The sequence below is a fragment of the Bactrocera dorsalis genome, chromosome 3, assembly GCF_023373825.1.
Source record: "Bactrocera dorsalis isolate Fly_Bdor chromosome 3, ASM2337382v1, whole genome shotgun sequence".
NCBI classification, from domain to species: Eukaryota; Metazoa; Arthropoda; class Insecta; order Diptera; family Tephritidae; genus Bactrocera; species Bactrocera dorsalis.
In genome coordinates, this window is record NC_064305.1 from 59542894 (window position 1) to 59565829 (window position 22936).

The window sequence follows — 22936 nt, forward strand, 5'->3', positions numbered from 1 at the left end:
ACCTATGACAAGAATTAAAACAACCCATCAAAAGCACTTACAAGCGCAACTACATTCATATTCACACGCACACGGGCAAGCGCTAAACATATTGAAGCGACATGGCGTATGAGTAATGTGTTCCTAAGAATTCATAAGCAGTTAAAATGTAAATGATACAATCTGTTGTTGCTATTGTTTTTGTTGCTGTCAGTCGCAGTAACTGCGATAACAATGCAGAATATTGTTTTGATTTTTCATGCGCTTTCGCTTGTAAACGCTTTTGTGTCTGCTGCCTTGCGATTTGTTAAGGCATTACTGAAGCTTTTCATTGTCTCTGTTGGCGCGACAGCGCAAAGAAATCTCAGCTGAGCTGCTACACCTTGCTGATTTTTCACATACATAATCCTATATGTATTACGAAGCAAATGCAGGCACATTTGTTGGCGATATATTTGCACCAGAAGAGAATTCAAATCCATTGTTGATATGCCAGCTTGGAAAATGAAGGGGATTTTCGCATTAATACTTTCTAATAAATTGAAAAGACGCAGACGGTTTGTTGGGGGCACAAAATCGAGCTGTAATGGAATGCATATTGTATTGGGAGGCGCATCGCCTTATGTAATGGTGTACGTATATATATTGGCAAGCCGTAGTAAAGCGAACGGATTGACATAACTAAGTGAGATTTATGGGCTGTGGCGGGAAATATGTCTTTATAATAAAACCTGTACATATACATATTATATATACACGTATATATATATACATATGTATGTATATAACGACCTCCACTATAAATGGTGATTGCGTTTGAATTGGATTCCATTTTACGTGCAAAGTTCGTTGGCCGCCATGACATTTCAGTTGGCGTGCATCATCGCACCAGACAACTTCTTACACAGCCTCATGCTCTTCGCAACTCTGTGGCAGCACTTGTATGTATTTGTATGCATTTCGAAATATCTTCTCATTTCTGATTCGCAGTATCGTTTCATGTTTGTTTGGCAAATAAAATCGTGTTTGCATTGTAATTTTTGTATTAAAAAATGCTGGCGCAAATATTTCATATACACAGTTGAGAATCAAGTGATTTATATGACACATGTGACCTTTGTTACACACTTGATGTGTAGTCTAGCAGACGACAAGGGTAGCTGCTGGTAGATACTCGATAGCAGACAGTTGATGATGAATGTGTGTTATTTTGAAAGTTAAAAGCGCTGAAATGTTGGAGAAAGATATTAAAAAGAAAAAAAATTATGTGATCGAAGGGCTACACTCCAACTAATAAAATAGTATATTGTATACATAAATCTGCTAATCTTTTTAAAATTGAATTTTATTCTGTAAAGAGTAAAATTAAAGCGTATGCTATATTTCTTCATTCAATATGAATTAATTGGGTTTTAAGCCGTTAAATAAAATTAAATTTTCAATAACTCGTTTTTTGTTAAATAAATATAATAAATTTACAATAAAAATAAAATATTACTCTTTCCGTATTGTGGTTGCTGTTATAGTTAATTATTTTGTGTAAATTTTTCTAAAAGAAAAAGGGGAAATTTTCAGCCAAAAATTAACTTTACTTCTAACTGAATATTTTTTAGTCGGTTAAAGCTTAAACAGAACTGCCATATTGTCTTTTTATAATTATTGATTTCCTAAAAAACTGAACAACGGGGCGAAATCAACAAAACTAATGCTATTAAGAAAATTTCAAGATATATTTGGCTACAGTTGTTCTAATTCCTATTAACGATTGTGTGACAGCGACTGAAAATACATATGGGTCAAACCACGTCAAGTAGTCCATGAAAATTTCGAAAAATCACCGATTTTGAAAATGAGCAGTTCATTAGAAAGGAAATCAGACGCATACTCTGAGATATTTCTTCAAAATTCTTTGTTTTTTGTTAAAGTTATTGAAGGTTGAAATTTAGAGCATGATAAAATTGTAAAATTATTTTCTCATAAACTACTAGAGATAAATCGATGAAATTTTGTGAAGTCAAAGAAAAATGTTCGTGCTATATTATAAATATTTTTTCACGATCCATTTGTTTAAATAATAATATTTTACATAATTTTTTGTTAAGCAATTCAAATTTTTAAGTGTTCTTCACGCTAAAAAAAAATGAGAATATGTGACACAACGCAAAAAATATTCACCTTTAATAATCTGCAAAAAAATTTTTGTTCATTCATACCATTCCAAAGATATTGAATTTTATGTCCTCCCATCGCTCTTAAAACGTATGGCACATCCATCATTGCGCAATGTGCTCGTAAGCTCCTAACATCTATGCTGCATGAAAAGCATTAGCGATACTATTAAAAATTTATGCTCATGTGCAGAAAAAATACTAGTAAAGGTCATACGTCGATATTTCACTACATTATACTTTAATTCAAAAATTTTAGTCGAAGTTTATCAAGTATGTATCTCAATTAGATTAGGTTAGCCCATGCTGGCCAGTCTTTACGCCACACATAGACTTACTGGTCACTAGTAGTGCCAGATGGTGGTACAGTTTGGTTCGTGGCGAGGTATCTCAGATAAGATTGTTTAAAATAACTACCGTCATAAGGCACGGAAGGCAAGAGGACTTCTGTCGGAGAGATATAACATACATATAGCTGGCATATGTGAACGATAAGAATCAAGTGTTTTTTGCATAGCTTTTTTATTTAACGAGAAATCTTCAAGAAATTTTAAATGGATTAATTCCTAAGGAAATTATGCAATTTCAGAAGAAATTGTTAATATCTGAAAATTATAATATATAGCTGCCATACAAACTGACTAATAAGAATCAAAATAAAAATTTTTCTTTACCCTTTTATGCTTTAAGAAATGCGCCTTTGAAGGATGTTAGTTTGGAAACGCCTTCGGTGATTATTGCTTGTCGCGCGCAAGTGTTCATGATTGGTACAAATTATTCAAAGAGTATCGAGAACGCATTTGCGGATGAACCACGTGGTTAGGATGGTGGAGCTCAACATCAACTGATCAATACGTCATTAAAATAAAGGTTTGAGAATCGACGACTAACAGTCAGAGGTCTTACTGGCATCGTTCGAATATCGGAAGAATTAGAGAAAACTATTTCGAAAGAATTTTTCGGATTAAAAAATATTAAAGTAAAATTGGTTCCAAAGTCATTCCATTTTTTTTTTTTTTAAACACCATCGCGTTAACGTCTGTGGAACAATGTTTTAATCATGAAACATATTATTACTGGCGATGAGTCTTGAATCTTTGCTTACGATCCGGAAACAAACGATCAATCGGCCGAATATTGTGGCAAAGGTGAGCTCAAACGCCCGCTTCAGGGAAACCGTTTTGAGTCAATTGAAGACATTTAGTGGGATTAAGAATAATTTATAAGTTTTACAATTTTTTGCGCACAGTATTTTCTTTATGACTTTAGAATTTACGACTGTAATTATTCACCTTAAGAAAAGGTCTTTAAGCCCCAAGTGCAATTCACACAAGTATGCTCAGCAATATACAAACCCAACATGTCCATAAAATTTACAGAAGAAATAGAAGCAAACTAAGAATACTTTTATTAAACGCAAGGCACTTCCATTACTTCCCCGTATTAATAATTTGAACCACTATTGCATTATCTCAATTTAGCCACCTGAAATGAGCCTCATACAGGGACGATACACGTTATTCAAGAAAACTGCTCTTGAAGCTGGAAATCATTTTTCAAATTCAACTGCTCCAGCGATTCAAGGGGAAGCTGAGCACAAGACTAAGAAATGTAATTTTTCACTTAAAATTCAATTTGAGTGATTTTTGATTTGTTGCGCGCTAAGGTTTTCTATGCCAACCGCACAACAACAACTACGCGAGCTGTCATGCAAGCGCGTTTGTATTTGCTTAGCTGTCATTACATTTTATACGTTGCATTCATCTCATTTATATGCTGTCAGATCGCTCACATGTGCGTTACGTGCGTCACGTAATGCATGAGCTGGCACAGAACCTTAGCCGCCAAGCCACGGTAAAGCACTTCAACAGTTTATAGAAACAAATATCCACTTTGCCGTGCATGTGTCTATATGTAAGTGTGTGTGTGCAATTTTCCACGAGACCGCATTTGTTTGCCACACGCATTGCCATGTGCCATATAGCCACAACGCGCGCTGACAATTTATAATCGTTCCCTAAGCACAGGTGCAGACACACGCACACACACTTAAAATGAAGTATAAATACGCGTAAGAACGCTGGTGTGTGTGCTTGTGTGTGGCAAACTCAATTGCGCGCATCTGAACGTTTTTCATATATAAAGCTTAGCTTGACAGCGGCTCCTACGCTCCGCCAATTCCTTAAGCCACTGCTGGAAATGTCCCCACATTATTTCTATGGTATGCCGCACACGCTAACTGTATTTTTCTGCGAAACGAAAATTTATGTAAATAAGAAAATTTAAAAAAGTAAGTGGCTTCCAAGAAAAAGACAATAGAAAATTTATGTGCGCCGAATGAAGAGCGGCTGATAATCTGCAGGCTCGTTGTGCCACCAAACAGTTGATTTCTGATAAATTTATACATGTGTGCATGTGTGTGTATAAATGTGCCTAAAAATCATTTTGGTTCGTGCGACATTTTGACTACAAAGAGAGTAGGGTTCGTACATGCATTGCATGGCCAATGATTTCCCTTATTTTCTATGTCAATGCCAGTGAATATTAAAATGAAAACAAAATATTAAATGAAAAGGAAGTGAAAGAAAGGAACAGATTGAAATTGAAGAAAATGGGTAAAAAAAAAGTTTTGATAATAAGCGAAAGTGACAAACTCACTGATGGAAATTGGTAAATTGCGCCAGACATGGCGCACACACACACATATTCACTGAAGAACACATCCGTTATAAGCCAATTTTCTAACTCAGCATATGTGTGGCTTCCATTGTTATCACACAGAAAAATAAGAACACACATACGTATACACAAATATAGATATTAGGGTGGGTCAATAAAAAAACGCAAGTTTTTTTTATTCTGAAAAAAAAATTTCTAAAAAAAAATATATTAAAAGAGATATTCATTAAAGTCTTTGGAAGCGAGAATTGGAGATATTAGAAAAAATATAAAACTTCAAGACTTTAATCACTTCATTTTTCCCATATGTTTCATATGAGATTTTTTTATCCTATACAATCAAGTTTTCATCTCCAAAGCAAATAAGTCTACAAATTTGAAAAAGTGCAATTCGAAAACCAAATTTTATGCTCTACAAAATGATCCTATTTTTCTTACGAACATTGTTTAAAAAATTATATGCACTTAACTTAAATGTACTGTATTCATATAGTACACCATGGCGTATGAGCAACACTGAATATAAAAACCATTTGAATGAATGCTCAGCTCCTTTGATTTCTAACTTTAACTGCATATTACTTTTAAAACATTATTTTTATAAAAAAAAATCTGTAAATCGCTTTTTTAGAGTGGAAATTTTTGTACTAGAATATCATTCATCTAAGTTTTTAGGTTAGACTCTTCGATGCAAAATATCAAAATTTCCATATTATATTCATATATGGACAAGAACTGAAACTCGGGGCGTAAAAAAAAAAACAATCAACTCGGTAAATAAGAAACACCCTAACGTTGTACTTAACTGTACAAACTGATATCCTTATATGTAATCCTACGTCTCCGTGCATTTCGTTGAGTTTGTCTGCTGCGCATCCTTTTCCTCATTGTCACTTACCTGCAAAGAAGAGCGAAAATACGGCATGAATATAAAGATAAAGTTTTATGTTCGCAGCCGTTAAATGAAAACACATTTTGGCTGATACAAAATCTGTAGTAAAATAGTATAAAAAATAAGTTTATATCTGTGTGTGTTTTAAAGAATTTCCCTTTTTCGGAATTCAGCTTACGTAGACATTGACTTGAAGTAAAATAAATTTCAACCATTTATTTCAATAGATTTTTATATAATTTCACTTTGAAAAATTTTGTAACAAAAGGAACCTATCTTGCCATTTGTGAAGGATATAAGTAGTGGAGACTAGTTTGTAGTGGTGGTTGCTTTGAACTAACTTAGAAAAATGTAATGATGAGTAATAAAATAACATTGCATAAAAGGCAACTTACTTTGTCAACTCTAACCAGTCTCAAAGGGTTCCTTCTGAACTCTTCAAACTGATTCATATAAAGGTAAGACACTTGATGTCAATCTCTTTGTAGTTAATATTAACAGCAAGATGGAATACAAAGTTACAGAATATATTGTACGAGTATATGCAAAAGATTTTAGGAAATTCTCAGCTCATGATTTGACGCAAAAAACATTCTGAAACGGAACGAAGTCGACACATTTTAGAAGGCGATGGTGACTGCCGACGAAAAATGGATCACACGGCAATATCAAATGAAAACGGTCGTGGTCGAAGGGCAATGAATCGTCCCAAACACGACGGCAAGCAAGGTTTTGCTGTGTGTTTGGTGGAATTGGAAGGGAATCATCCACTATGAGTTGCTCCCATATGGCTAGGAGCTTAATTCTACCATCTATTGCGCACAACTGGACCGCTTGAAGCCAGCGATCGACCAGAAACCTCCAGATTGTCCAACAGGAAGGGTGTAGTGCTCCACCAGGACAACGGCAGACCACACACTTCGTTCATGACTCTTCAGAAGCTACGGGAGCTCGGATGGGCAGTTTTATCACATCCATCATATAGCCTGGGCATAACGTCAAGTAATTACCACCTGTTTCTGTCCATGACGAACGCCCTTATTTGGTATAAAGTTGAACTCAAAAGAGGCTTGTGAAAAGTGGCTGCCAGAGTTCTTCGCAAATAAGGAGGGGTTCTTCTACAAGGAGGGTATTATGAAGTTGCCGTCTAGAAGAAAACAGATTATAGAACGAAACGGCGTATATTTGAACTAAATCCAATCACAGTAACACTTTTTATTTTGACATATAAGGTTGTCAAACTTTGGAGCTCTTAGTATTTGACTAACCAGATTAATCGGTGAGGGCATTATTTGAATAATAGTATTTGGTTTGCATTATTGGGATAGTCGGATGTCGTCGACTATTCGATTAACTGCACATTTTCGAATATATGGTTAACCGCGCGATCTCGACAAAAACAAGCAAAATTAATTAAATTTTCAGCAGCATTGTTGCGATTTTTTTTTTCAATTTCTCAGCAACACTGTAGCAAAATATTTTCACCAAAATTTTCATCATATTATTGCGAGAAACATTTTTTCACTTTTTCAGCAACATGTTGCGAAACATTTTTTTTACTTTTCAGCAGCATTGTTGCGAAACATTTTTTTTAACATTAGTTTACTAAAAATTTTCATTTATTCAAAGACTTGCAGCAGAGCAGCTATTCGAATTGTTCTGTTAATCGGTTATTATACATGATGACTGCAATTCAGAAATATGCCGGTATCAATTCATTTTTTATGGCAGCCACTTCTTGCGAACACACACTTTGCCACGATGCAGTTTGTAACTTATCAAATAAAATATCAGAAAAACTGTTATTAAATTGAACAACAATCAGTCGTTTATCATCCTTGCTCTTGGTTGTACTATTTTTATCTTCTACCGAATGGATCTCCTAGCAACGCTGCCTCGCTTAAGCAACATTTATCGCCACTAAAAAATAGCGCACAGGTAAAATTTTTGAAATTTATAGAACATTACTTGCTAACAGCACACTTTACTTTAGTACACATTTACAACAAGCACTTACTATACACGCATATACATAAAAATTTAAGTAAGTAAGTTGTAAAATCATAATTGTACTTTTATAGTCCGACCGGCAAACATATGTTGTAACGTTGTAGCAGGGCTTAATGGGCACTTTGTAGAGGCTATGGGGCTAATAGAAAATCAGTTACTACTCGAAATTTATAAACACATATGAACATACATAAACAAGCAAAGTGTGTGTATTTGTGTGTCTCGGCTAAAAGCCAGTGCGCGAATTTTTCAACATGTACTAAGTGTTGCCGGATTACTGCTAAAAACACGTTGTACACCCACACCTGCTACACATTGCACTAATGCTGCTAAGAGCTACCCACTCTCGCGCCACACACGCACACATACATGGTTTGCTTGTATTGTGTAAGCTCAACTTACATTGTAGCCAAACTACCACATATTATTTAAGTATCATTACCATGTCCGCAGGCTCTCTACAAGCGCCAGCAGCGCACGACAACACCAACAAAATCACACAAGCACACACTTGTGACAAAATATTACCGGTGTATATTTGTGTGTGTGTGGGTGGCCACTCATATCAATACTCGAGGGCAGACCCTCGAATGGGGCCCATAAACAGCTGGTAAAGTTGTTGCTCGTTTGTTGCTTCATGACTGCTGTGCGACTTACTTACTTTGCTGGTAAGCACCAAATGGTTTGTTAACAACACACAACAACAATAACAATAGAAACAAAATTACAATAGAAATATTAACAAACATTGGCAAGTGGTGTAGCAACTAATTGCAGCAATGTTGGCATGTTAGGGCATTACTGTTGAGCAAATTTGAATAAACAGCAAATAAAGCGGTGGCACTAAGTAAGCTAAGATGAGGCAGATATGCTATGAACTCAGCCCTCAGTCAAACCGTGAATATTTATATAGGATACAACAGATATCTTTACCTATAGATGCAAAGCCTGCAACATGTGCGGATATACTTTTATGAAATAACAAGCGATGCTCTTTACAGGGTTTCACAGTCTCAGAAAAATCAGTGAATAAGGAATACTATACAAGTATATAATAAACGAAACAATTATTGGTTGCAAATTCTCATGATTTTTCATTAAAACTTCTTAATGGAGAGTGTATCGATAAAATTTCAAGTTACTTAACCAATGGTTATTCAAACTTCTAAAGTATTGCTGATATGACACAAATCGGTCTTTGAAGGATTACTAACACAAATGCCAAGGATATTTTATGCTGTCGTGTGGCAATCGGCTAGGTCAGTGTATATTGCAATCAGAAGCTTTATAATTAATATACCGAATATTTTAGTCATGACGAAAAATAGACATCGCGCCTAAATCACATGTCATAAAGTGTGATCCGTTTCGAGGTTCTCTACTTTTTTAAAGGAAAACCACAGAACCCAATGGGGCATATTTATTATCATTCGAAAGAACATTCCCTGCCATTTTTCTGAAGATTTTCTCTTTCTAATTATGGCCGCGGATAGGTCTCAGATAGGCCATCGGGTAAGTCCAATCTTCGATGACTCGTTCTAGCATTCTGACTTAAATCGAAGCGATATTGTCCGCATTGTCTTTAGAATTTACATATACCCACAATAAAACATCTAACACTCACATGATCGTGGTGACCAATCAACCAGCCCAAAACGCCAAATTATCTGCTTACCGATGTGTTCTCTCTATATATTTATTGATCGATGCGTTTTGTGGGAAGTGGCGCCGTTTAGTTGAAACCAAATGTCGCCGAGATCACGACCTCAATTTCAGACAACAAATAGTGGATTACCATAGCGCGATAACGGTCGCCATTGACGGTTACGTTCTCACTGGCATACAACATAGACCATGTGGGCCAGTGAACACAAACCACATCAAACTGCCATTTTTTCTGGATGAAATGGCAGCTCTTGAATCTTATAAGGCTACTCTTCGTCCCAAATGCGCTAACTTTGCTCGTCTATGTACCCATTGAGCCAGAAATGAGCCTCCTCGCTGAACAAAACTTTTTCTTGTAGATTTTCAAAAGCCCATAGAGCTAAGCAATGTTACTTAAAATAGTCTAGAGGCTTCGAGGCTTCTTGTACAAGCTGTGTTTGGTATGCTTTCAATTTAAGATCTCGAGTCGTTCTACACGCCATTTGTTTTAGTTGCTGCTAACGACGCCGAACGACTCTCCACGGTCTCCGTGTACATTCGACGCGTCAACTGCTATATTTTCCTCACTTCGTGCTGGTCAAATATTTTCCAGCAATGAATGCTGGGTGTCAAGACGGGGTATGTTCAGTAGGCCTCGCATTTTTTAATGGCAGTGTATCAACTAACGATTGTCTTCGATAAATTATCCGGCGGCCGAATATGTCGGTCTCAGATGTTGTCATCGTCCATGCCTCTGCACTATACAGTAGGATGATGATAATGAGTGACTTAAGGGGTATGGTCTTTGTTGTCGAAAGAGGACTTTACTTCGCAATTTCCAACTCAGGTTGAAGTAGCTCCTATTAGCAAGAGTGATTCTTCGTTGGATTTTGAAGCTGACATTGTTGTTGATTTTAATACTGCTTCCAAGATAGACGAAATTATCCACGACTTCGATGGCTATCAACAGTGATGTGGGAGCCAAGTCACAAGTGCGACGATTGTTTGTTTGATGACAGGAGATATTTGGTCTTGCCCCATTCACTAACAGTTTTACTTGCTTTGTCTCCTTATCCGGTCTGGAAAAAGCAAAACTAACGGCATTGAGGTCAATTGTATCAATATTATCGGCGTTCGCCAGCAGCTTTACACTCTCATAGAAGACAGTAACTTCCCTATTTAGCTCGAATTATTTTCTCCATCGAACGGCTCGGGGAGGTCTTTTCCGATCCTGACGGAGATTTTTATATTGCTCAAAGTCAACTTACAAAGCCGTATTACTTTTTCATGGACAGCAAATTCGGACATAGCAACATAGTCTCTAATTTAAAGTTTTAATGGGGAAGCACAACTTGTATTAAGAACAGCAATATCTTCAGAATTACGCACCCAATCTAACATATTTTTCTTGAAATTTACTTCAACTGTATGGTGGGACTCATATTTGTCGAGGATGTTACCAAATTATATTAAATATGACCGGTGCAGTACGTCATTTGTATTGAATTCCTGTTACTGCTACAAATTCACTTCAACATCAAATAATTCCAAATAAATTTGATTATGTACATATGTATATGTCGACGAAGCACATTCAAATTAATACATATTTATTACGAAATAAATTCTGAAATTGTAATTTTATAAAGTTTGCATAAGCAGATTTCACTATAACTGCCAAATACGACGAACTAAATACATTCAAAATCACATGCTGAGGTAAGGAAATCAATTTCCATTGAAAATTTTCTTGCCTCAATTTCCTCAAATCAAATTAATTTCAGCTTAACTTACTTACTTCGAGAGCTTTTGCGAGTATTTCTCAAATCATAATTTGGCTTCATTATAAGCACTCTGCCAATAAGGTCAAGCTGTGCTTCACAGTGAATCTTCGATGTAGCTCAATGTCCTTGAACAATGCCACACACAAACACGCACAGCAATTATAACAACAAATCTGTAGCAAATCTATGCTCCTTCCAATTGCGAATCAGCAATAAATATGGAAAAGTACAAAAATGGCAAGGACACAAATTCGTGTCATCGTTACGATTTCCAACAGTTCGAAAGACAAGCGGCAAGAAAAAGTTTACGCCCTAAATCCATACATTAGTGGCATAAACGAATAAAAATAGTAACGGTAAAACAAAAAGGTTTGAACAGGCAAATTACCTTTGCGTTTACGGGGATTTAGATGAGAAGTTTTGTTGCTCACCTAACAGTTTTTACAAATGCCAGCAGAATGTTTATTTGGTTACATTGTTGGGGATCAACTTTAAGGAATTCCGCATTTATTTGTTTCACTTTTGCTACTATTCACATATTTAAATATTTGTATGCTAATATCACTTTTTATAGCAGCAAGTGGCATTATCTGTATTGTTCGATGCTGCTGACTAATGAGTTTGAAACTTGTCAGTGCTTCACTTTTCGCCGAATTTTTGAACCATTTACAGGAAATATGCGTTCAAGAAGTTTTGGTGGAAGTAATGTGAAACATACAAACATGTAAAACTGCCCACACATAAATACATACGTACGTGTGTATCATCTATTTAAGGCATTTACCAGTATTATTTTGTCAAACGGAAATGATTGTGAAACTTCTTACATACCTTATTTATGAATTTAACTAGAGGACCCGTCCACGCTTCACTGTTTCTGATACATAGATAATACTACTACCATCATCTATATTATTTCCATTAGTTGGATTATAACTATTAGTTAATGAGATCCAGCATCTTTGTGAAGCAACTTGTGTCATTTTACAAAGAAATTGATCATAAAGCATTTCGTTAATAAAGCATTTGGCTTTTTGGGAAAAATACTGTTGAATTTTGGCTTAAGGAAATCCACCGTTGGAAAGTTATTTGCTAAACTGGAAACAGGCGAAATCAACAAAGTAGATGCCTCGCAAGTTCATAATCCAACAAATACAACGAATAACTCATTCTAAGAAGTGTTTAAGTGCTCGAAATAAAGCCGAAATTTTTCGTCTGTGATAGAATCATAGCTCCATCATTTTCCACTGCGGTCCAATCGACAGCCATTCTAGTGAACTGCACATGATGAACCGGTTCTCAGGCGTGGAAAAACGAAAAAGGCGGCTGGAAAGGTACATACAAGGTAATACATACTCAACGACTGATTACTGAACCAGTTATAATCTATTTCACTGCGTATTTGGTTGCAGATCTTTTCTTCTATTCCAAATACTTAGCAATTGTATTATTTTTGAGCGGTCTTTGTTTAAATTTGTACGCATTTATTCAGATGATTCCTATAAGCATGAATTTTGAACAAATAATTATGATTTGAAATATAATTTTTGAATTTATATGTTGTATTAAACTTTGACATAAAGATATATAAGGTAGGTATCCTATGTTCTTACCCTGGTTCTAAGCTACCTCTTCACCAATTTTTAGCCAAATCGGATCAGCCATTCTTGAGTTATTAATGGTGTAACTAACAACAGCTTTCTTTTATATATATAGATATAAAGAAAAAACTTGAAAATAGATGGCAACACTTTTCAAAACTAATTGCAATAGAAAGTTTTTCATCAAATAATGCCTGAGCATTCATTATTGGATAGTAAGTATTCGACCGAAAGACAACGTTCACCACGCACCTCAACTCGGACAAACGTATGCTTTTGAAAACTTTCTAGAAGATCCGACGTTTTCGCGGCTATTATTGCTCAGCGATGAGGCTCATTTCTGGCTAAATGGGAATAGAAACAAGCAAAATTGCCACATTTGGCACAAAGAGCAGCTTGAAGAAAGTCAAGAGCTGCTATTTCATCTAAAAAAAAAACGGTTCGGTATGATTTGTGAGCCGGTGGAATCATCGGTCCATATTTTTTCAAAAGTAATGCCGCTGAGAATCTGTTACGCGCAATTATAACCAACTATTCAATGTCTGAAATCTAGGCATCTTTCGGTTTCAAGATAACGGCGCCCCGTACATCGTAACAACCGATGGATTTATTGAGAGAAAACTTCGGTGAGCAGATAATTTCATGTTTTGGGTCGGTAGATTGGCCAGCAATAGCGTGTAATATCACACTGTTAGTCTTTTACCTGTGTGGTTATGTAATGTCGAAAGTCCATGCCGACAATCGCGCTTCGATTTAGGCCTTGCGGAAAAACATTACGGGTGCCATTAGCTAGTTTCCAGCCGAAATGCTTGAACTAATCAACGAAAATTGGTCTCAACGGTTGGACCATCTGCCAAAAAATGATATTTCGTATGATAATACGAATACTCATTAAATTTGAAGTTTATGTGTTTTTTCTTTAAAGAAAGTAGGCAACCTTGAAATTTCATCTCTGAATCTTGCTACACCCGTTGCCTTAAATATTTTGGGATCAGATAACAAAAACAAAAATGTATATAAATCATCGGAAATAGCTTTTATCAATACATTCTGCATTGCGATATATGTATGTATGTACTTTAGCATGTGTTTGAACCAATTTTCGAAGCACTTTTGCCACTCAGAGTAAGGAGTCTCCAAAACATGCCTTTTGAACGCATCAATAGCCTCTTCTGGTGTCGAAAAACGTTAACCTTTTAGTTTATCTTATACATACATATGTACGGGAATAGACAGAAGTCATTTGGTCCAAGTCAGTCTTTGTTTTATCTTTGCTATTTTCCAAGTCAGGACTATGCGGTGGATGACTCAACAAAGCAATATTTTGAGTGCTCAAAAATGTATGAGAAGTGCTTCATGCACGGACCACTTTTGTTGAATCGGCTCAAATTGCGGCAACCATACAGTCGACTGCTATTTACTTTCAGGCTTATATGTATAAATGCACGATTCATTACCTATTACGTTGTCATAGACATGTTTCAAAGCACCGTTATCGCATTTTTTTAATGTTCCTTCTGTTCAATCAACACGAATTTTTTTTGGTGCAATTGACAACGTGAACAGTTTTTTTACAATTTCATTATCTTACAATTTTGAAAGTATGTATTATATGTCGATCCCATTAATAACTCTTAAAGTTGAGGCCACTGACTCCGAATTTCGGTAGTAAATTTTAATAATTTTGTCTCGCTGTTTGATCGTATATCTTTCCTTCTTTTTAGCTTAGAAAATATATCCACTCCTTTCCTCTCTCCTGCTCTTTTTGCTAGGTGTAAAATTTAAATATTTTTCCAGTTTTATTTGAAATGGATGTTATAATGAGTTTGCTTTCAAATCTATACATGTAAAGTTACTTAGTTTTAGACAGAAGTATTTTAATCCACCAAACCGCGGCCTTGAGCTTGCGTTAACCACAATCATTTTATGTTCGTTGTAAAAATATCTCACAGTTAAGCCAAAAATTTGCGCTTTGAACCTCTCTGTTTTATTTTTGCTATTTTCCGGCGTATCCATTAACTTTTCTTCTAAAAATAAACGCAAAACCGCCTGTATTTCCATTTTTCAAATGATTTTATAACTAGATATGCATTTGACATCTCTCCCCGGGGAACAAAACTCTGCATTTAGAATATGCAGTGTATTTTACAAGTTACTGATAATCAGTCCCTCGCCGCATGTGTGCTGGCAGTTAACATCACCAAAATAATTAATGTGCATAAACTTTTATTTGCATATTTTTACGTTGTTATATAATACTGTTTTCCATGCCAACAAGTTGTTTCGAGTTTTATAAATGATGTAGAGATTTTTTCTGGGATTGTTTTTGGTACTTTCGTCACTATTTTGGGAATGTTTGCTTAGCTGTTTTGGATTGCTGTGAGATTATATGTGGTAATTTTTGGACATTTATAGAAAGTTTTAAGTTTTTATTTATTTCTATTTTTATTTTTATTTTTTTTTTTGTGGAAAACAATTTTTTTTTAACTGTTTGCGCAACTTTTCGAAACCTTGTTTCAAATTAAATTGAGAAAGAGGGATCAAACAGATTATACCACAAAATTTTTCTATATATGTACATAATATTTAATTTTCATTCATTCAGACATGTAGAGAAAGTTATTGAAATATTTTTCCAAAAATTTAAATTTTCAGTATTTTTTGTTGAATTCTTTTCACTCATTTTTCTCTTTCACCCAACTTGTTATGCAAACGCATATTATTGCTGCATAATTACAGCTTTAACTCAGCGTATATAACGGTTATAAATTTCCATTTGACCACCACTGCACCGACCACAAGTTAAACACATGCGAGTGTTGTACACACATATATTATTACCATGTTGCGACATTAAAAATTCCAAATTTACAGCGTAAAGTATATAATATTTACAACAGTGAGCGGAGTAGCTGAATGAGTTCAGCGTATAAACAGCACTCGGTTAGTCATGGGTTTGAAACCCAGCACATAATGAAATATTTAAAAAAAAATCGTCTCAATTGAAGTGGTAGTTCCTTGGGGCTGGGGAATCGCACTTCACTCAAAAATCGCTCATTAGTAATTTTTATATGAGAATCTTCAGAGCGACATAACATATTTATGTATGTGTTGGAAAATGCCGGCCTAATTCAAATCAACGCTGTGGTTTCTCCATAATTTTTGAAAAATATATGTGTACTTATTATAACAACGAAATTAATAGCGTCATTATATCCGCGTTGTTATTGTTTTTGACATGGAGTCATTTATAAATATTCACAGAACAAATAGCGCGTGAAAAAGTGCAGTTATTGATAAGCTAACTGAACAAATGGTGCTAATTAAAATTTAATTTCACTCATTAAACACAGTTTTTAATAAAAAATACACAAAATACTTAACGCTTTACAGAGCAAATAATTCTCATTCAAGTCATGTTACTGCATGACATAAAGAAGACCAAATGAAGGCTATGTTAAGTTATTTATAATTGAAAAAATAATTCTTCATTAAAATAGCTACAATTTGTTGTAGAATTTCTTAATACAATAGGTAAAAAGGTCGTGTTACGAATTCGCAAAGTTTTCCTTGCTATGCAGTTCAGTTTTCATAAGACTTTTTTGAAAATTGTTCGTGTTTACCCAATTGAATGTGGAGGATTAAAGTAGATAATGCTCTAAAATATTTGGAATTTATAGTTTTACTTTTATACTAAGTAGTCCGTGATAGCTGATAGATAGCTTTGTTATTGGATGGCTTATTATCCAAGTTACATCATATGGTAGTATTCTTGTGGTTTGTCTTAGCCATGCGTTAACTCATTTCTGCCCGATTTGTATTTAAATACTAACACAACGGTATTCACGCGAAGAATCATATCTCGGAAGTTGTTGGAGATACTAATTTTATTTTATTTTTCTAAATCTTAGACGAAATGTGAAAAATATACTCTTTTTATAAGGCAGGACAAAATTTCGATTTTCAAGGTCAAAGTTGAGACATTTTCAAAAATCAGAAAGTGTATATTCAAAGCTTTCCAGTAAACTAGAAAATACCAGTAAATTAAATTACAACCGGTTTTGTAAATGATTTTTTAAACAAAGAAAAAAAATATTCTTAACCCCCCAAAAAATTCTAGAGCAAAATTGAGTATCGAAATAGCCATTAGGCAGATGTGTGTATTATATTCTAATATTAAATGATCGGAGCCGTCTGTACGTTTATTGATATTGTCAAGGGGGGCATTAGGCCCTCCACCAGATCGTCGTGAGCTTGAGTTATTAAAGCTTCTGCAATTTCCACACGGAAGTCAGATTGACTCATAACTTCGGAGTTGTCATATTCTGAATATAAAACTTTTTGTTTCCATGCATTTGCCATTGTTGCATCGAATGCACTTGTAAGCAACTGCCAGTACTACTGTTTCTCTCCATGCACCTTAATGCGGTACCAATGAATGCGTGTTTCTAGTTTTTATTACATTGATGATAACTTAAATATCCAATTTCTGTGCGCCAAAAATTAATAGTAAACAGAAAGTAAGCCATATTTTACAATTTGACTTTTATAAAGGCGAGAAAGTAAGAAAATTTGGTCAAAATATGAATAGTATATATGTTTCTGATACTGTAACAGCCAATCGTGCGCAATTTTAGTTTCGTCGAGTGTGACCATCATGCAAATACTGTTTTAATTGTCCTGAAGCTCTTGTTTCAAAGTTTGGAATCATTTTAATCAAGACTGATGCAATACAACCTAATCATTGGAACAAAATCAATATATCGATCCGTCAGAAAAGGTGAACAAATCAGTATTGTTGGTCCGGAAGGTTTTTGCTATGTATTTTGTGATACAATATTAAAACTTTTGTTTCGGAACTGTACTGTAAACCATCAGCTGGCCTTAGTTGTGGAAATGTTTTTACTCAAAATCGACTGACCAATGACTCGCCGATAGTCCAGGAACTTCGTCGAGGAGTTTTTATGCATTTGGCTTGTAGTTCGTATCTGGAAACAAGTAACTACTATCTGTTCCTGTCTATGTCGCATAATTTTTATAATGAAAAATTCGCCTTAAAATTAGTTTCTGGAAAGGAAGTAATGGCACGATTGTAAAATGATAACAAGTTATCGAACAAAGTGGTGCATGTACTATATAAACTAAATCGGATCAATATGACTACGATAACTTAAACCTTCAATTTAATACAAAAACAAAAACTGGGTTTTGATCGTTCAATTTGTATGACAGCTATGGGGTATAGTAATCCGATATCGACGGTTCCAAAAAAAAGCAGCATATTGGATTGAAAAGGACGTTTGCGAAATTTACTAGCGATATCTCAAAACTTTAGGAATTAGTCCGTTTATATACAAATAGACGTACACACGGAGGGATGGTCAAATTGACTTGCTTAAATTGACTGGTTATTTATGTAGACACTAGCTCTTTACCCGCGGCTTCGCCCACAGTGGAGCCATTAAATAAGTATGAGAGATAAAGGGTAAGGGTATAATAATAGAAATGAGTCAAAATGATAACTAAATTTTATTGCTTGGCTGTGATCAACAATTTTTAAAAATTACTACAGACAATGAAGTTTCAACACCTTAAAATATGCGTATTGAAATGCAACAAAAAATGTTAAAATATATTTCACCGTAACAAAAATAAATAATTCTGAATTCTAACAATTTAAAAAAATAAAATACAGAGTGTTAATCTAGTATATTTTTGTAGACCATGTTATAAGTTTTCTCGTCGGGTGCAAATATGTGTAAATTCTGGGCATTAGATACACGTGAACAGGCTACATAAAGTTGACCATGAGAGAAGCATCGATTTTCTAAATGCACACCTGCTACCTGTAATGCTTGTTCTTGTGCCTTCTTTATAGTAACAGCAAAGCTAAGCTTGACGAAAAACTGAATCCTTTTAAATTTGAATGGAAAGTCAGTGGGAATAATTGGTATCCGAGGTATTATAACACTATTTCCCTTACCGACACCTGTTAAAATAGTAGCACCAAGTATGTTCTGTCCCAATTTTGTTATCCGAAGCTTTGTTCCATTACATAACCGAGAAACATCTAGATTTCGCATAAGCATTACTGGTGCATTTAGTTTCAATTGAAGTTTATGTGACGGTACACCCGATAGTTTAAGTGAATTTAAAAACTCCACAGGATATGAAGTACTTAGGTTCCGTATCTATAATTGTATCCATTGACAAATATTCTTTCATTTCTCCTTGAACCTCGTTTAAAATGTCAGTGTTGATCCTATTAACAATTTCATTTCTTGGTGCTAATATTGCTCTTGCACACAACCACTGATCACTTCACAAATTTTGTCGCAATTCCGGAAAAGCATTAGCAATGAAATCCACATCACTTTTTACTAAATTACAAAATTCTCTTGACAGTAATATGTAGCCTTCAACGTCAACATCTAAACAACCATCACCAATTTTCAACAACATTTCTGCGGAAAGTCCTGAATCCACGTCATTATGAAAATACACTTTCATATTCGTTTTCAGGCGGAGTTTTTCAACTGTCGACCATAAGCGTGATGATTTAATTCACGCTTGAATTTCATCTGCTGGTGTCCCCCTCTGAATCACTGGGAGGGTTTGACGGAAATCACCAGTCAATAAAACTACCATGCCATTTTGGATATACCAGATTTCTGCTTCCGAGGCATTTTCTAAGAAAAGCAGAGTAAGAATTAACATCAGCAAGTAAGATCTAAAATAATAAAATGACTGCTAACCACAAAAATTACGGATTACCTAAAAAATTTTAATAGTTTTATACTGCATGTAATGACAGAAGAATATAACAATAAATATAGAAAAATTAATATTATTATGTTAATACAACTCTAACAAATAATTTCGACCAAATTAGTTATCACAAAAACGGTACTCACGGATTTTTTTAGATCATTAAAAGAGAAATAATTCTTTCATACATAACTTTTGTGTACTCGGTTCAAGATCGCTTTCGCAGCGCAAGGAACGGAAGCCCTCAAAGATAAATAATTTCCCCCGTTTTTTACACATTTACCACTGTTTCTTCGCTCCTATTGGTCGCTATATAGCCTATAGCCTTCGTCGATAAATGGACTATCCAACACAAAATGATTTATTCAATTCGAACCAGTAGTTTCGGAGATTAACGCGTTCAAACAAACAAACTCTTCAGCTTTATAATATTAGTATAGATTTTGTAGGGTCTCCGACGCTTAATTATGGAAACAAACACCGTGGCAGACTTAAAATTAACCGTTCCGGGTTATCAGCTGTGATAATAGTAGATAGCAGTTATCTCTAATTCCACTTACCGTAGAAAAGCTTTCATTATATGGTCCATATTCATAAAGCTTAAGGCCATATTAATAGCTGTCTTCAATTTATTTTCCCGCTAATTTCCTCGATGCTTTGTGTAAAGTTTTAATATAAAAGCAGCAACAAGTAGCAAGAGATTATGTTAATATCTTACTGAAGTATATAACTGCTTTCTTCAATGCTATAAAAGTTTACTTAGCAGAATTCGTACCACTTTACGGTTGTGAACGGCTCAAATGATAAACTACTGTTAAAAGAAGCATTTTGAGTTATTGGAAAGAGTTCTGCTCGAAAACAGGAATAAAATATTAATATTTGGTGGGAAAAGGATAGTTTGCTACCATGCATTTGTCCGAGGTTAAGCGTGTGTGCCTAGTTATTCGTATTCAGCATTCAGTAACAGCTGATTTGCTACAGAATATCTCTAGAAAACCGAAGACAAGGAAGCAAAGTTTGAGTTACGAGACTATATTCCATGTAAAAAACTCTTTGCCGTTTACAAAAGCAACTGCTTAGACAACAATTGCCAATTTTGCATAAAACCGTATTTAAATAAACGGTTTTCTTCACTTACTCCTTCCCAGGCTTTTCTTTTGCACTACACTTTACCTCACGAATTCAATACTCAAAACTACTGAAGTGCAAGAAACCCTACAACTGCCAAAGTTAAATGAAAATTTTAGAATCCCTCTACAGCGGCTACTGTTTTAGGAAGTCTCTACATCAATTTTACTCACACACACTCACACAGTTGGAAAATGAGCAATTTTGACTATTTCTGTTTGTCTTACGCAGAAAAAACTCGTTATCGGCTGCAAACAATCAAAAACCATCTTCCACCAAGTGCGGAAAACAGACACGGCAGTTAAACCGAACCGCGAAAGCGAATGCGAAAAGGGCAACGAAAACTGTGTTGTGTAAACAACGAGGGTTTCGTCTTGCAATCGACACATAATCGATAACGCCGCGATAAACTTAGCATTTGTCGGTTGAATGGCGGCAAACGGGCTACTGTGTAGTCAGTCAGGCAGAGAGCGTAGCGTTCAAACAAAGGAATTGGAATTGCCGAAAGTAGGCAAGGCTGGAGACGCTGTATGCAGTCAAATAGTGGAGTGCGGAAGTTGAGAAGGTTGCGTGGAAATAACTATTACGCACAGGCATCACTGTATACTTCTTCTGATGCCCGTTGTAAATGACTTTTTAATAATCAGCTATGTTTGCTGCAATTTAGTGGGAAAGCTGACTTCAAAAACCATGAAAACTATGTGTACTTTTGTGAAATTTGCTTATTTTTCTTTAGAGAGTTCAGTTAAATCTTTATATATATAAATCTTCTGACCGTGTGTTTGCCTAGGAGCTGCTCCTGAACGGATGGGCCGATTTTGATGAAATTTTGTGTGTACGTTTAAGGAGATTCGGGAAAGGTTTACAATTTTTGGTCCACTGGAAAATGTTTTTTTAAATTATTTTTTCATTTTTAATCAATTTTTAATTTTGGAATGTTTGACCGATAGATGGCGCTACCATCGCAGTATCCAATATTCAAACCTTAAATTGGCGTAAACGTGTATGAAACAAAACGATGCCAAAGTAAAAGGCGATATCTGTGGATATATATCATTATGAGGAAAAGTCGGAAAATTGGACAATTCTAAAAAGTAAATTTTTTCCATACACATTTTTTTTCAATTTTTGTTTGTTTTGTTTTTCAATATTTTGATTTGTAAATTATTTGATTCGTTCAATTTCGGTCGCTTGCTTTTTTATTTCGTCTATTCAAAAGAAAAATTATTCAGTGAAAACTTTACGTGTGTTTCACACAAAGAGGTCAATTGCAGATTGAAATTTGTTACGAAGCCACCAAGAGGTCGACCTAATATCGGTCGGTGTTCTTTTTGCCAACAAAGTATGGCAGGCCAAGGCAAGGCAAGGCAAGAAGTACTCCCAGGATGCGGAGACATACGTTCGGAATTATAATTCGCGGTCAATCAGCAAGTGATCGTCACGATGTTACAGCACGACTTTTCCTACAACAGTTACGATGTTTGATTGTCTTTATCTTGAAGCAACGTATATGTGGTGCTGTTGGATGAGATGTACTTTGTTGAGTGGCAAAAACCTCTATTTTGCATGCACACATTCTTCTTTGGATGATGGTTACAACAGATCAAATTGATGAAAAAATTTCTGCGGAAATTCCTGATGTAGAGAAAGATCCAGTATTATAGGAAGTAGTGGAAACCAATATGATTCATGGACCTTGCGGACATTACAATCCCACTTCGGTTTGTATGTCTGACAATAAATGCACGAAACACTGTCCACGTGCTTTTCTTTCGGAAGCACAAACTAGAAATGGTAGATATCAACTCTATCGGCGTCGCTCACCAGATAACAGAACGTTCAGCATTCAACTTAGAAGAGTGAATATCGAAGTTGACAACACATGGATCGTACTGTATTCACCATTATTGTCTAATTCACATTCAAAACTCATATCAGTGTTTAGTATTGCAGTTTGGTGAAATCGATAAAATACGTTTGGAAGTACGTGACCAAAGGAAGCACAACTTTCGTCAGTGATCCATTTGCAAGGACATTCGGAAATACTTTGATATTATACATGGAATGCATCGTCGAAGAAATAGTTACGCAGAAATCAAGGCCAACCAGTAGATTGACATCCAGGTGTCTTATTAACTAATGCATTAGGACGAATTTACACAATCCACCCGAAAAACGACGATTGTTTCTACCTTCGGTTGCTATTGATAAATGTACGCGGTTCAACTTCATTTGAGTCATTGCGTACTGTGAATGGTTCGGTGTGTGCAAGTTTTGGAGAAG

General features: G+C 35.2%; 2 protein-coding genes across 5 annotated transcripts in view; both read right to left on the reverse strand.

Moving 5' to 3' along the window:
- Positions 1–22936, reverse strand: part of LOC105222359 (zwei Ig domain protein zig-8) — a 282802-nt gene that overhangs the window by 220238 nt on the left and 39628 nt on the right. The window lies entirely within an intron of this gene.
- The window catches only part of LOC125777292 (maltase A1-like), a 213632-nt gene continuing 198258 nt past the window's right edge, over positions 7563–22936 (reverse strand). Inside the window, exon 5 of the mRNA XM_049451719.1 lies at positions 7563–7617. Coding sequence (XP_049307676.1) covers positions 7578–7617 — 40 coding nt within the window. The 3' untranslated portion in view covers positions 7563–7577. The remainder of the gene's footprint in view (positions 7618–22936) is intronic.